Below are 17,379 nucleotides of genomic sequence, written 5' to 3' on the forward strand. Positions count from 1 at the left end.
TAGCCATCCATATCTACAGTATATCCATCCATATCAATCTGTTAGAATGTTCTTAATGTACCTGGAGAGGTCTCAGAGAAATATCCTGGTGTGGTTTTCCCCTCCGGCCTCCGTGATTCTTTTTAGGTGAAGTTGACAGAGACAGTGGTGGCAAAGTACTTTCCTTGTCAAAGGCTTTCTTTGTTGTTGTGTTGAGAGCTGTCTTTTGACCTGTGCTTGTGGGAGGGCTTATTGGAATGGTGGGGTTTGTGAGAGGTGGAGAGGTGACCATGATCTTCTCTGATGTTCTACTACGGCTTTTGCTGGGTGTCCTTTGTTCCACAGATGTCGCAGTCATGGTCAATGTGGTCGCAAGGTCAGAGAAGACAGCTGCATCCTCCTGAGGCACCAGAAGTGAATGTTCAGTGTTGGATGTAGAGGTAGAGACTGTTGGCACGGTGTGCGGCGCCTCTTTAAAAAACTGCTGATCTCCCTCGAAGCTCTTGGTCAGCAGAGCCGAGTGGAGTTTGAGCAGTCTTAGGTTGGGGAGGATTGGTACCGCATCTGTGGTGAGCTGCTGGACATCAGTTGGTGGCTCCTGTTTGCTGGTGAAAGGGTCAAACTCTCTCTCTGGTTCTGACTCTCCTCCTCTCCGAGTTTGTACAGTTCCATCTTCAGAAAAGTCCAAACAGATTGAAAATTAGTACTAAACAAACCTAGGCAGCGATGTTTTAAACTGGGCTCTACAGATCCTCAAGGGGCCAATGTAAAATATGAAAGATTAAAAGGGGGGGAAATAAAAAGAAATTATGTATATATTAGTAGTATAATAGTATATATTAGGGGTGTGAGATATGACGTATTTTGATCGTGGATGATAAAAATGTCTCCACGATCTGCTTTTGAAGAAATAACGTTACAGTAGTATCGTGCTACAGAGCACATTCTATCAGATGCAGTTCTGGCGTCTCCATCTCAAGATACTGTACAATACATTCACATCAGTGTTAACTCAGCTGTAGAGTTACTCTCACGGGACACTGCACTTATTTGCAATCACAAAAGTACATTATTTGCATGTGCCGGTTAAAAGTTTCATTCGCGTGCTGTTCTGACGTGCACTTTTTCTGAGCGCATACACCCGAAGCGCGCGCACTAAAACAGTGCTTGATTACGTTACTAAGTTATCTTTTGTGCTAATACTGTCAAAACACACAACGTTTACATATAGACTCGGTTGTCTAAATTGAAATTAAACAGTAGAGAGAAAAACGGATGCTGGCCTGTAGATGCGTGCAGCTCTTAAAGGGACAGTACTAAACATGCTACCGACTGTCATTAAAGGGATAGTTCACCCAAAATTTATAAAGTCATTATTTACTCACGTGTTGTCCCAAACCTGTATTAATTTCTTTCTTGTGCTGAACACAAAAGAAGATATTTTGAAGAATGCGTGTAACCAAACAGTTGCTGGTCCACATTCAATTTGATAGTAGGAAAAAAGTCCTATGGAAGTCACTGGGGACCAGCTACTCTTTGGTTTTCCACGTTCTTCAAAATAGCATTCATGTTCAGCAGAAGAAAGAAACTCATTCAGGTTTAAAACAACTTTTGAGTAAATGATGGTATGAAAATTATTTTTGGGTGAATTATTCCTTTAATGTTAATAAAACAACAAAACACAAAGAGAAAAATCACTCACTACTCTTTAATACAGTTGCTTTAATAGGAATCAATCTATATAGTGTTTTATTTTTATATTTGTTCATTCAGTTTCTTGAATGCTCCTGCTAAATACACCTATTGTTCCTGAAAATTGAACACTGTTTGTTTTATTTGTATATTATGTGCATTTGTAATGTGGTGTTTTGTTCTCATTTTTTTTAATATCAAAGATAAAATAATTATTGGCCTAAATATCCGCCATTCTTTTTTATATTGTGTTACCTTGAAAGACTTTGTCTTTATAATGGGGAAATTAGTTTGGCTGAACTGCTCAGACAAAATAGTAAAACCAACATGACAAATAATCGTGATAAAACCGTGAATCGTGATATATTTTTGTCCGATTATATATAATATGAGTATTTTAACTGCTCTTCAAATGGTTTAAATGTCATTGTACAGAAGTTTTGTAATGCTATTTGAATATTCAATTTTTTTACATATTAAGGCAATGCTTCCCTGAAAACTAATTATTTTGTAGTTTAAGAGTGACACAAGAGGTTCAATATTGCTGTGATCTTCAGTGCTGACGAACAGCAGCATCTTTCAGGGAAAAGAAAGTGTGAGGCAATTACAGCACGTCTTTCATCTCAAGATTAACACACCTTGCTAGACAGGAGAGCTCTCAGAAGGGTTCAGAGAGAGAGAGAGAGAGAGAGAGAGAGAGGAGCTATATAATGACAGCCGCCTCTTCAGGCCTGAAAGTCTCAACAAATGTTTGTGATCAGAAACAAACTGTAATCAGAAAGACAGGCCTCATTTGCCACTGAGAGGAAGTGAGTCACAAAGATTCTTAAAAGCATGTCTGATAAAAAATATAAAAATCCAGTTTGATCAAAAACAGTCATTATGAGAATGTCAGAGATTGTTGTTGATCGTTCTTTGACTTTTAAATGTGTCATACCGTTTAGATTGCATGCGCTCCCTCAGATTTTTGAGCCAAGTGGATTAAACAATTTTTGTTTTTGATAATTAAGCATGATTGTTAAAAAGGTAAACAAAAAAAGAAAGAAAAGTAATAAATGTACCTTCTGAAGATCGAGTCTAAATGGAGAATTCTGTCATTTTCTACCCTGTGTCTTTTAAAACTTGAATTACCTTTTTTTCTGTGGAATATAAAAGTTATAATCAAAATGTCAAATCTGTTCTTTTTCATACAGTGAAAATGCGTGGTAATCACTGGCTGAAAAGTCTAGTTGTAATATTTTTTGAACAGTAAGATTTTTATTTTTTTTTAAAAAGAAGTCTCTTCTGCTCACCAAGCGTGTATTTATTTTATCCAAAGTAAAGCAAAAGCAGTAATATTTTTGAAATATTTTTACTATTTAAAGGGGTCATAACACACACAGTTTCACCCAATCTCATGTTAATCTTGAGTACCTATACCACCTTCATATCTCCAAAAAGTCTTTAGTTTTATCAAATTTACAAAAGAAAGATACAGCTTTACGATCCTCTCCGAAAAAAGCCGAGCTCGTGGAGGCGCGCTGTGGGCAGAGCTAAAGAGTGATGAATACTTGCACCGATCGCGAACAAAACAGAGACATTTGATGCCGTTTCGCTCACTGGCAGCTGCCAGTCTGATTCCGTGACCTGCCAGTGGCTGGCTGGCTGGCAGTATGCCTTAACAAGTTTCAGCACATTTTTGCCAGATTTTGTGTTTTGTGCTTGATTTCTTATTGTGAACCTTTACTTTTACATGGTCGATGTTTTAGAGGATTTTAGCCGATTAAAGTGTTTAAATGGCCGTGATTCCCAACTGGCAGCTGATTGTCGCTTCCACTGGCTGCTAAGTCAGACAGCTGCAAGAGCGCTCCGTGTTATAAAGCGTTCCCTTATTCCAAGGAATTCTAATAATTTTATTCCCCTAGCTACAGTGGAAGGAGAGCAAAACACATAAATCTGCCATAAATCAATGCCAGGCAGCCTCTGGCAGGTCACGTGACCTGTCAGTGGCAGCTCCTGCCAGCCGCTGTGGCGCTGCGAGTATAACGCGTTCACTCTTGCTGCAAGGACATACATTATTTTGTTATTACGAATATATTCATATGACTCTATTCTTGGTTTTAGGTGGGTTTATCCCAATTAAAGTGCCCAAATGATCACAAAGAATGTTTTTACACAAGCATCCGAATTATGCACCCACACTGAAAAATCTGTGCAAACTCTCAGTGTTTGATGAAGAACAGGTACAATAACTTACCATAATTACTTATTTTTATAGCTTCATAGTACTGTTACACCAAAGATTTTCTATATCTTATCATTCATTATAATCTGAAACCACTGGAATATAATTAAATGATTACATGCTGGATTTAATTGAAACACTAATAAGTGAAATATCTGCATTGTTGTTTGTCATAGACTGATGGAATCATTGACAAAGTATTCAGTGTTTTGGCACTGAAAATAAAAGATTCATCAAGCGTTTCTTATGTTACGGAAGTCATGACACCTGAGGTATGTTACATTTTGTGACATTAATAATTCAAGAGCTAATGATATTCTTAAATATAGTGTGTGAATTATGCTGTTATCAATTCTACATTTAATGCACAATTTATGTGATACGATTGTAATGATTGTGTTTTTCCTTGATTATAGATAACCATTCTGATTCTCAGAAAGACAGGGGTTCCACAGATTCCAAGCGGAAATGGCCTTTGTTGCTGGATACTGTGTGGAATAACAGTTTTAAGTGCTACAAGCTATATATATCTATATATATATATATATAGGCCTATATGTTGTTATATTTTATTTGTAAACAGTTTTTTTCTTGATTTTATTTGTAAATAGTCTTTATTTTTGTAAAATACTGATAATGTTTGTGCTCCGTGATTTAATAATTTTAAGTTGTCTTTCTTTTATTGAATTATTAAAAAGCATTGCAGTTTGTCCTGTTATCGCTGAAATTACTTTATGAGAAAGATTAATGTTATTGGGATAATTCACTTTTTTTAATAGGTATATTTTATGCTTTACATTATTGCATAACGAGTCTTATTACATAACATAAATGTAATATCCTCACAACTACTGTCACTATCCATACAAATCAGACTGACCAGCCGCGATCACGTTCATTTGACTGCTTTAATTGGGGGGGGGGAAACTAAAACGTCAATCATCCAACAAACAAAAAAAAAAAAGTCATAAAAATATATTCATAACAAAATAGTGTATTTCCTTGCAGCGAGAGTGATAGGGTAGGCGTTATACTTGCAGATCTACAGCGGCTGCCTGAAGCTGCCACCAGCCACTGGCAGGTCACGTGACAGCCAGTTGAAGATTGAACCCCTACTGCACTGTCTGCAGTTCTGAATCATGACCGGAATCTTTTATAGCTGGGACCGCTCCATCTTTCGGTATCAAACGATGTGTTTGTTTATAAAGCTTTGTTTATAAAACGTTCGTCAACAAACACACTTGTGAAACTCCATTGCTGACCTGGAAAAACACACTGCATCCACTGTTCACGTAACGCTGTATTCTTTTGGGAAGCTGAACAAGCTTATCTTGCCCTTACAACCAAAAAACACTTATTTAGAGACATTCTTCCCGAGCGAGTCCCGAGCAGTGCAGCCGAATGAAGCGCGTTGATGGGCGCGCTCTCGCTCTCGCTCTAGTCTAGTCGATGCGTGCACGGGCGCGTTCTTCCGGGAGAAATGCCCATATAAGGAGCCACAGTTGCCAACTCTCGCGAGACAAATAAGCAACCGCAGCTTCAAAAACAAGCCCAAAACAAGCCCAAATTATTATTATTTTTTGATAATTTGTTATCATCAGTATTATTTATTATCAATTATTTTTTACCAATAAATGAGCCTGCAACATATTAAACTGAAACCACTCTTTTATCTGAAAAGCAAAAACAGAAGCTATTTTACAAAAATGTGCAAACTGCAACAAAAGTGGGAACAAAACTCGTCTCCAATCACCTGTGAGCAGAATAGGATTGGAGAGATGGAAAAGGAGAAAAACACAAGAGCTTCAAAGGGGAGCTGTAACATAGCCACATATTTATAGCCTAAAATATATAGGGGTCATTCTATGGAAATGTCAATTTTTCTGTCCCTAGCCATAGAAATGGTTACAATTTAAAAATATATATATATTTTAAAATGAAACAATGGAACAATATTTGAACAATTACACCTTCTTGAGCATCAATGTGACAATATTTGTTTTTAATTAATTATGAAGAATTCCAAGCACCACAAAACTGCTCGTCCCCACAGCCATGTACAGAGGGAAAGTGCTTTATTTTGAGGTCAAAAACAGGTTTTTCTTCCATTTAAAATAAAATAATGTATACATAACCATCAAATAAATGACATAAAAAACAAAATGCGACATGAATATTATAGAAAAATATTATATTAAATTATAATATATATTATATTAAAAAATAAAATATTATATAATATTATTAAAAAGATTTTTTTTAATCATTAAGCTGCCATTTATGTGTATTCATGAAGTCAAAAGGTAATCTAATAATGTGGTCTAAATTTAAATGTTAAAAAAAGAAATAAATTTTAAGACATCTTGCCATACCAGGCTATTCGAACCAAATTAGATTAGATTAGATTAGATTCTAATGTATTTACAAATGTATTTACTCTTAGTATTAGGATATGACTACTTGTTTTTTATTACAGCCCGTGATAATTAATACATTACAAAAACATTATAAAAATTAGACTAAAAGAAAGTCATCCCACTCTATGTCTACTTCTATCATCGCTTGGATTACAGCGTCACGCGCCTTCTTTTTGAATGTGTTTTTTCTCCAATGAGGGGGCGGAACATATGGCAAATTACGCTACAGCACTTATATTATTGCACTGGTTGGCTATTAACTGCGAGCAGACAGAGTGTCAATCAATGCACTGGAGAATACGGCCAACATAAATAAAGAAACGAAGTTGCTTGTCAGATTTCCCTAACAAGCAACAGTATTTTTTTAAATAAGCCCAAAAAACTGCAACCCGCGACCAGGAATTTTTTCCCGCAACTTTACAAAAAAAGAAGCCCAAAGTCGCGGATAATACGCGGACTTGGCAACTGTGTAAGGAGCTCCACTGTCGTTTACATCAGCAAGAGCCATGATTGAAAAAAACTTTCCGAAACTTGTGATACGCCGGCAAGATGGCGGCAATTGTGTGTTTGCGCTACAGGGAAATAAAGGTGAAGTGGTGATCTAACCAACTGCTTAAACTGGTGATAACGTGGACATAAGTGAAAAAGTCATATAGTTCCCTTTTGTCATCTTTCTGCATGGAAGAAAGAAGAAAGTTAAACAAGCTTGGCTTGACAACATGGCTTCCAATGCGTCTGATACGGTTGATCAGTTTGAGGCTTCAGCATCGGCCTCTGGTAGCACTGAACTGAAGTTTCAGTGAGATGTGGAATCACAATGATTTGACACATGTCCAGACTTTGATAATGAGGTTGTTGTCGCTGCTCTTTTGGATACAGCTCTTCTTCAGAAGCCAGCAGCAAAAAAATCGAAACGTGTGGAATCTAACGTAAGTGGAAACAGTAATGGCTTTAAAGCACGACAAGACTTTTCAGAAGATCTCAGCGATCGAAACTACCACCGGAGCAACCTCGAAACAAATCCAGAGTCTGACAGCGACGGTGCAACAGCTTATTGTGGATGTCGGCGTTCATAAAGAGGCTCTTAATCATCTGGAATCAGAGGTCCACGCTTTGAGAAAGGTAAACAAATCATTGAAAGCATGTGTACAGGAATGTAGCCATTACAGTTGGAGATGGTGTCTAAAGTTGCACGGCGTCACGGAAAAAGATGGAGAGGATGTCCGAAGCGTGGTTCTTAACATACAAGAGAAGATCGCTCCTGGAATCGGAGACAGGCTCCAGGAGAGTGTCGATGTCGCTCATCGTCTGGGACCGAAACGAGCAGATGGTAAGGCCAGGTCGATCATAATCCTCTTCTCACTGCGTCGCATCCGTGACATGATTTGGGGTGCTGCCAGTGGATGCAAATTTCTAAATGAAAATAGACTGCGTCTATTTTCGGAGCCTCTGTCTCCCGACGATAAAGCAGCACGGGACAAGCTATGGCCTCTCGTGAAGAAGGCACAGGAGGAGGGCAAGAGAGCAAGCTTCCGAAGCTCTTTTGCTTTGATTGATGGGAAGCAAGTCTTCTACTCGGATGTTACCTAAGCTGAGTTACTGACTGCACTAGCTACCTCTCTCATGCAGTGCTCTTAAACGCGTAAAATGGTTGACAACACTATCTGCATGAAAACTCTTAAGTTGTGTGTAACATGGACTTTTTTGTATGTTTGATTCTCCTTAATTGTTGTCAACCTTAATATTAACCTTAACTTTTTTTCTTTAATTGTTTTTCACCACTGAAGCCATTATATTTTATAGGTTATTAACCACCTCTCCCTTTACATTTAAGGTCAAACTAAAGAAAGCTATTCTTTTGTTGTTTTTGTTTAAATTGTTTGGTGGTTCTTCTTATGGAATACAAGTTCAAATCTTTGTCTATTGTAACATTGACTGTTCGAGGTTTGCAGCACAGTGTGAAAAGAAAAGCATTTCTTTTATTTTTTTAAAAGAAATGCAGCTGATCTTATTTTTCTTCAAGAAATTCACTGCAGGGGAAACGGATGTTAGGTTTTGGAGGAATCAATGGGGAAACTCAATTTTCTTTAGTCATGGTAGCAATCACTCGGCTAGGACTGCTATTATGTTATGCCGTTTTAAAGGAACTGTTTTAGAAACTTTGAGCTCTGATGAAGGCAGATGGGTTATTACCATAATCAAATAAGATAATGCCACCTTCATAACTTGCTGTGTATACACTCTCAGAAATAAAGATACAAAAGCTGTCACTGGGGCAGTACCTTTTCAAAAGGTACATTTTTGTATTCAGGGGCTATTGGAAACTTAATAATACCTTGTTAAAAGATCAAAAATATAATGATAGTATCATCAAGTTTATCAAAGAATTATTCACTGACTTAAATGGAGATTATAAAGAAAACATGGGAGTTCTTCAAATATAAAGCTAGACATATAGCAGTTAAAAGAAGTAAAGAAATGAAAAAGAGTAAACATCAAACTGATTCAGAGTTGGTTAATAAGCTTAATGCATTACTAGCTAAAAGTAAAATTACAGAAGAGGATGATTTAGAAATAAAAAGGTTCAATTTGGAGTTTGATGAAGCCTATTTAGGTTTGGTTAAAGGTGCATATACAAGATCTCGTGCTAAATGGCTGGAGGAGGGGGAAAGAAATTCTAGCTATTTTCTTGCCCTGGAAAAAAGAAATGGTCTGAGGAAAACTCTCTCCGCACTTAATATTGATGGAGTCATTTCCAAAGACCAAAAAGTAATATCAGATTTTGTTGCAAATTTCTATAGCAATATCTTTAATTTCAACTATAATACTTCTGAAAAATGTATTGACTAAGTTAAACACCATATTAAAGTTATTGATCTAGAGTATAGTCTCCTTTATCACTTGATGAAATCAAGCAAGCTCTACATAAAATGAAAAAAGCTAAATCCCCTGGGATCGATGGGCTTTGTTGAATTTTATCTCCATTTTTTGGGAGTTTATTAAATTGCCTTTATTTCATATGTATGAGGGATGCATCAGTAAATGGAGATATGACTGCTACTATGAAACAGGGAGTCATCTCTCTTATACCTAAGCCTGACAAGGATCCTTTGGTAATCGATAATTGGTGACCTATTTCTTTGTTAACATTAGATTATAAAATATTAGCCTCTGTATATGCTAAAAGATTAAGTTATGGTTTAGGCAATATTATTTCAGAATCTCAATCTGGATTCATGAAAGGCTGTCACATTTCTAACAACATAAGATTAGTACTGGACTTGCTGGATTATTCAGATCTTATTCATACTCTTTCTTGACTTTCATAAAGCTTTCGACTCCATAGAACACAAATTTATTTTCCGTACTCTATAGAATTATTTGGGTTTGGTAAAGCATATGTAGAGACTGTAACCATGCTTTATACAGGTATTAACAGCTCAGTGATTGTTAAAGGGGTGGTTTACTGCGATTTCACTTTTGTCATTTTAAATAGTGTGTAATGTTGCTGTTGGTGCATGAACAGTATCTGCAAAGTTGCTGCGCTGAAAGTTCAACGTAAGCGGAGATATCGTCTTTTAAAAATCCGGAAGTTTAATGCCTACAAAAACGACTCATATGGGACTACAACGAGATAATTCCCGGGTTGCATACGTAAAAAACCCATAAATTTGCATCAACCCCTCCCTCCGGAACATGCAAAGAGGGGGCAAGGCCATGTTCTGCGGCTTTGTCGAAGAGGAAGAGTTATAGTGGAGAGTTGTAGCCATGCCGTCGAAACGGTGTTATTTTCACCCAGCTGTCAGGTCTTCTGTGTTCGGGCTTCCTACGGATGCTGTAGTTCGTCAACAATGGTTAAAATTTATGTTTGATTATGTTCCTGACAATTACAATCCTAATTTAGCTCTCTGTGCTGCGCATTTTACGGAAGACAGCTTCCAGAATCTACACGAGTTCAATGCCGGATTCACACAGAAACTGTTACTAAAACATGGAGCAGTTACAACTTTAAAACCAGAGGCAGCAGTTGTTGGACCACAACCTGTAAGTAAGATTTCATAATTTTAAATGTATTTGCATGTATAATTTCAGACGTAATGTTTTAGTTTTATCAAGGACGTAAACAAATGCCAACGCTGGCTTTCGCCAGATAGTTCGATGCTATTTTGTGTGTATAAGACAAACGTGTACAAACTTCAAAAAATCATATGTAATCACAACAGCAAACTTCCATTCAGAAACGTTTTGTAAGAGCCGTGCTTGCGGAAGTTCTGCTTGACTCTCTTCATTACCGCTTTCTGGGTCTGATTCTGGCTCAAACTGATACGGCAATATTGACACTATTATTTACATTTGACCGCAGCACATGCAGCTGTCGCCCGTGAAGGTAATGGGCGTGAAGTTTCCGGACAATGTGCAGTACGCAGTTTAGCCAATCACAACACACCGATCACAACTAACCAATCTGAGCCCATTGCCTGTTTCTGAGGGAGTGGTTTCAGAGAATCAGGAAGTCAACCGGTCGTTCAAATGACAGAGGAGAAAGCGGCTTACAATAAAGGTGAAATATATGAAAAATAAGGCGTTTTTTAACAAACGAAACACGAAGACATGTTATATTGCACCCCATAAACACAATCAAGCAAAGAAAAAAAGCAGTAAACCACCCCTTTAACTTTGACACTTCTATAAGAGGTTTAGCATATATCGTTGTGTCAGACAGGGCTGTCCAATCTCCCCATTTTTATTTCTATTAGCCATAGAGTTACTCTGTCCAAGATGATCATTTGAAAGGAATTTCAGTATTTGACAGGGAGATCAAAATTGCGCAGCTAGCTGATGGCACTACGCTGTTTTTGGAGGACAGAAATCAGTTACCAAAACAATTTTCATGTGCCTCAGGTCTAAAACGTAATACTTCAAAATGCGAATTTATGTCAATTCATGATATGGATGATATATTTATAGGAGGTATCCTTTATCCTATAGGTATCCTGAGAAAACTCAAAAATCTGCTGAAGCTGGTTGCCTTAAAATTTTAAGTTGGCTCAATTTTTTTTTTTTTTTTTTACAGTGTTTATAACAAATATAAATTGGAGAAAGGCCTGGCTTTTGCCAAGTAAATTTTGTATATCTAACAAAGTTAAGGAGATTCTTTATAAAATCCTTCATAAAATTTATCTTGTTAATTTGTCTATTTCTAAATATTCTGATGTTGATGAGACTTGCTCGTTTTGTGGTTTTGTTGAGGAAACAGCTTCCCATTTGTTTTTTGATTGTGGTGTTACCAACAAATTATGGGTTGACTTAAGCACCTGTGTTTCTAACCTTACAAATGTGACCCATACCTTCGTCCTCAAAGATGTTATTTTTTATTATGAAAATCTAGAGCTACTACCTGTTGAATATGTTGTTAATTTTCTTATATTGAATGCAAAATTCTTCATTCATAAGCAAAAATGGCTTAAATCTCCTTTGTCTTTCCCCCTTTTTCTTTCTGAATTTGACTCTCTTGTTTCATCTCTAAGACTAACAAATAACAAAAAGAGTGCCAAATTTTTGATGCACTATGACAGCTTTTCTAAAATGATGTAATTTTATTTTTGCACTTTTCTGTATAGATAATTCCATAATTTGATGAACGCAAATCCAGAATATTCTACAGAATTGGCTACAAAAAAGCTATTGAACTTTCCACCACTACTGCACATGTTGGCATCTCTCTGCTTGTCTTATTTAGATATTTGTACTATTTCACTGAGGTGTGAAGGAAATCCTTTTGTTTTCCTGCTACCAGTAAAAAAAAAAAAAAAAAACTGCTTGTGCGACATCACTGTTCTGAAAACAACATCTGGAGTTGTGTTTATCTGTCAGGAAGTGCTTCCATTATTGAGACATGTGAGGGAAGTTCTGTACTGCACTGCTGTCAGATCATCTGTCTCATTCCTATAGGATTACAGCAGCTCTCCACTGGGACTTTAACACTGTCTGGATTTAGGAAAATTTAGTTGCAACTGTGTAGACTCTCTTATGCTAACACTCAAGTCTCTATAATTGTGTGTTTTTGCTAAATCAGTCTTAAAGGAACAGTTTGCCTTAAAATGGAACTTGTCATCATTTGTTCACCCTCATGTCACTCTCAACTCATGATTTTTCAGATTTTCCACTCTAGCTCTCAAATCTCAAAATCCTCCTTTCAATATTCTACATGAAGAATGTCATATGGATTTGGAACAGCATTGGGATGAGTAAATAATGACAGATTTTCATTTTTAGCCAAACTACCCATTTTAAAGTGTTTTGTGACAATCATCAAGGTTTATTTTGCCTTCATAGTGCATCCTATACATCTCAAAACAAAGCTCTAGGAAGACTGTGAACCCCAGAAGAGCAGATCCCTCAGAGACATACTGTTATTTCTGCTTTCAAACAGCTTGAGATCTCGAGTGTGTTTTTACTCCCTAATTAGGGAATTGGATGACAATGTGTTCTAACAGGATGTAGCTTGGCGACACAGTGAAGACAGTATAAGATAAAAAGAACATCCCTGACACAGACTGTAAATGGCAGACGAATCCTAAAGGGATCAGAGATTTGGAGACGGCTTTCGGAGACCAGCGCACAGTCAAATTCTCAGCAGGAGCTACAGCTCTGCTTTATTATTAGATCAGCCTATAGTAAGGTGCCAGTGAACACTGGGAGAAGGCAGAATGAAGATAATCAGTTGTGGATTGTAATTGTTTTGTTGGCTGAAAATGTTGTTGGGTGCTAAAAAGGTTGGAAAGCTGAAAACTACATTGGGGGCAGTCAAATCTCGGGATGTTTCTTTCTCTTATTGCTTTGTATTTGTTTTAATCTTTATCCAGTCATCACAAATTGCTGTAATTGGTGCACTAAAACAGCTCTAATATTTGAAAGAAACAAATATGGTGTTTACATGCTGTTAATACTGATAAATAAATGAATTGAAAATACACAGTTGGGAGGGAGTCCAACTAGACTAGCTGAAAACTAGCTTGGCCAGGTTGGGAGGCTAGTTTAAACCAGCCAAGACTGGTTTTAGCCAGCTTTTTTCAACAGAGTAGCATGAGCTAGCTAGCCTGCCCTGGTAGATATTTTTACTACAACATCCGTGAGAAAAAAATCTGTATCCGTAAATTATGACCGGTGCTGTGATGGTTAATGGAAACTAAACCAAACTAAAGCTATTTAAAATAATTTGTTAATTGAAATAAAGCTAAAAAAAAAAACAATAATATAAAAATTAGATAATGAACCTAAACTAAAAAACCTGAAAATATATGCCACCTATTAACTAAATAAAACTGAAATAAAAGTTTAAGTGTCACGTTCTGTGCGTTTCCCCTGTGACCTAGTTTTTCATTTGTTGCCTGATTATGTCATTCTGTTCACCTGTGACTTGTTAATTATCTCGTTTGTCTCTTATTATTTAAGCCCTGTGTTCTCCTGAGTTCCTTTGTTCTGCGTTGTTATTTTGAGTTGATGCATTAGTGGTAGTTTGTTCTCCTGGTTCCTGAGTCACCATTCCATTGAGTTTAAGTTGGAATTAAAGACTTTGTATTGGATTACTCCTGCGTTGTGCACTTCTCTACAGCTACAAACCGTTACATTAAGTACTATAATAATTTAAAATATATTTTAAATAATTTAAAACATAACAAAATTACTAATACTTAAGCTGAAATTTAAATGAAAATAGAAAAATGTACAAATAAATGCTAATTCAAAATATTAATAAATAATATATTAGTATGCAAGTAATACTAGGCCCATGAAAAAAAATGCATTAATTAACTTGGCTTAACTAGGTTAGCTTGTGTTGTTTCCAGAAGTCAAAAGCTGTCAAATATTCCAGCAACTCAAACTTTTCTTTACAAATGCTGACTGTGCGATTAAAATGCTACATGCTCTTGTTTCTCCAAGACAATAAATCTGTTGTGCATAAACTGGATTCTTTCCTCACATTGTTTAGAGGCTCACAAACCGCTCACAAGCACATCCTCTTTCATCCTGAAATCTCTTTCCAATAAACAATAAACAGATCTGAAGCCTTAAAATAGCTGTAAATCAAGCACTGACCTCACAATCTCTCTCCTATTAAGAACACATAGAGCACATGTCACTCCAGAGTGAATCCCATTTATCAAGATGACACTTTCTGTAATAGAAGTGTGATCAGATCATTCCAGTAGCAATAAACGGCTGCTTCGCAAAGCCACACGATGTCAGACCTTCCAGTCAGATTAAACCTGAAGCTGTAGACAGTCATTAATCTCTAAAAGAGGCAATTCAACTGTGTTTTTACAGACTGTGACACGGAAAGACTAATCCCAGTGCTCTTCTGCAAATAAATACCACCTTGAAGGGCACAATACAGCCCGTATAATGGTGAACGTCTCCTTAGACTCAAGCTGACACATGCATTATAATCTATTTCAGATAGCTCTGCCCCTAAACGGCACGTAAAAGCAAATAATAATAAATTGTGGTTGGTTGCTTTCATGTCAATCAGGCAGGCTAAAGTCAAGCTACGCAAGTCTTTCACGTATCCAGCATGTTTTTTTCCAGCCTTTGAGAATCCCACAGAGAGACGTAGAGAGCACTGAGGTGTTTAAATAGTCTGAAATTGCTTTTATTCGCTTTGGCAGGCAGGTGTCAGAGAGCAGCATGCTGCAAGTCAACATGTCTAAAAACATAAACGGCCAAAACAAAGGTCCTACCTGCCCAACGGACATCAGTAGGAACCGCAATATTAGAGCTGACACTGATGGATGAAGCTCTCGGTTCTTAAAAAGATAGAGAATGTTTGTGGTTGCTTCGTTGACGGTCCTAGGATGGACACAGTGACCCTGAGTCTCGAAATGGATCCTTACAGATGAGAAAAAACCACTGAACTGACAAAATCAAAACAAGTTCACCAGGGCAGAATTTTGGACGGGGACGAACCAAACTCGCAATGCACTCAACTTGACCTTGAATTTCCAATTAGGAGTAATATCAGCTGCACTTTTAATATTGTTTTTTTTTTTTTTTTTTTACACATTTGGTCAGACTTCCAAAATACTGTATATATATAGGTAGATAATCTGTGTATAGAAATGTCTTCTGGAAGTCTAATCAAATGTGTAAAAGTGCATTAAATTGCATGCTTAATTCAACAAGTTAAATAAATATAACTTGTTTAATTAAGCATGTAATTTAATGAGACGTGACAGTGTAGCATAAAACTATTTAAAACATTCATTGCTGCATTTTTTTCAAATCCTGTAAAAAAAAAAGTCAGTATGTGAGTGTGAATATATGCACACACTTTTCAAAAGTTTACATTTTATAATAAACCACTTTTGGGCAGCGGGTACAGACAGTAAAAGTTGACTCATGCTCAGCGATAAACAAAGTAAAGCGTAATCGTGTAGGTGTTTTTGTGAACAGCGTGTATCATTTACTAAGCTCATACATTAGCAGCTCTTCTCTGACACACGGTTTAGCCGAGTGGAAAAAGTGCCGTTATACCTGAAAGCTTATGATTTAATTGTTGGCAGCTTGTGGAATATATTAAACTGTGGATGTTCAGACAGCTTTCCACCCACACGGAGGAGAGGTCACTGCATTCCTGACCTGATGAAACTGTTAAAAATGAGCCATTTTGTGGATCTGAAAATAAAGGCTGGTGCACCATGAATTTGTTATTAACATCATCTTACTGATATACTGCTGTCTGCACAGTCATTATATCATAAGATGAGTGACAGCTGTCAAAGGAAAGTGAAATAAGTTATACATGATATGTGCATAAAGTATATAATACATTTTTTTTATATATATGATAGTATAGTAGCTCAAATTACATTTATCTTTGTTAAATTGTGTCATCTCATCTTCTGGAAGCATCTGCAAATATCCCCTTTTCTGTGTGTAGGGAGCTGTGAACACTGTAAAGGGACCATGAGAATCGAAACACACAGCTACAGACAACAGACTTCTGGGGCTTACTGAGGACAAACAACTGATTTCATCAAAGAGATAAACAACAAAACCCTTTCCTGCGTTCTGAGGTATCCCTGCTCTCTCTGGATTTCATCTAAGCTGAGTTTGAATTAAGCGTCGCATCCGTTCAAATCCAGTTCTATGATTAATACAGCATCACTGCATGTTTGATATCAAAAGAAATGCGCCGAGATGAAAAGCTGAAGTGTTTTCAAACTGCTCCAGACACCTAGGTTTAGTGAGGCCGATTTTTCAGGAGGTTATCCCATGACAGTTTGCACAGAAGGAGGGAGAGAACATGCCCAAGGAAATAATAATGATCTTATTTGGCCATCCGTCTCCTGAGGCATACTGTAAATCCAGAGGAACATCATTATAAGATCAGAAATAGTCTGCGCACTCTGAATAAGGGCCTGATTTGTTATTCACCTCTCCCTTTTTGTATCTCTCTCTCCCTATTTACCTTTCTCTCTCTTTGCTTTCCTGTTTAAAATGGCACTTTCTCCCAAAACATTCCTTTACGGTGCAGTCTGTGCAGTGAGATTAAACAAACCATTATGGGTAATATAACAAAGCATATTTAGATAATCACCACTGACATTATGCACTATAGAAAATATTACATAAACATTATATTAGATTATATTAGTTTTCAGGGTGATTTGAGTCAAATAATAAACATTTGTTCGATATTTTTACTAATTTGAAATATGCTATTATAAGACAGGAAAAGCAAGCTCATGCAAATTGTGCTGCGTTACCAAATTCAAGTTTGGTATCTCCGATCAAAAAATTTGTTTCACTTAAAGACTGTTGCAGGAAAGAGTTGATTGACATCCTATTTTGCTTGTAATATTATACGTAATAGCTCACATATAGTTATTCATTCTAAAATGTCAAATTTATTCTAGTCTTTTTGAGATCAATGTTTTCTCTGTACAAGAGGAAAGAAGAGCTACACAGAAGATCTTTATTTATCTCTCTAAAACACAGACGCATGTGCGAATACTCTGAGGATCGTGAAATCTCACAGGCAGGCTCACTAAGACACTTTCATTC

The 17,379-nt window shown here is 36.8% G+C and overlaps 1 protein-coding gene across 1 annotated transcript in view; it reads right to left on the bottom strand.

Moving 5' to 3' along the window:
* The window catches only part of sez6a (seizure related 6 homolog a), a 53,861-nt gene that overhangs the window by 24,213 nt on the left and 12,269 nt on the right, over positions 1-17,379 (bottom strand). The window contains 2 exon segments of the mRNA XM_058789246.1: positions 62-160; positions 163-651. Of these exon segments, the coding sequence (XP_058645229.1) occupies positions 62-160; positions 163-651 (588 nt within the window).

Source organism: Onychostoma macrolepis, chromosome 10 (assembly GCF_012432095.1).
Source record: "Onychostoma macrolepis isolate SWU-2019 chromosome 10, ASM1243209v1, whole genome shotgun sequence".
In the NCBI taxonomy this organism is placed as follows: Eukaryota; Metazoa; Chordata; class Actinopteri; order Cypriniformes; family Cyprinidae; genus Onychostoma; species Onychostoma macrolepis.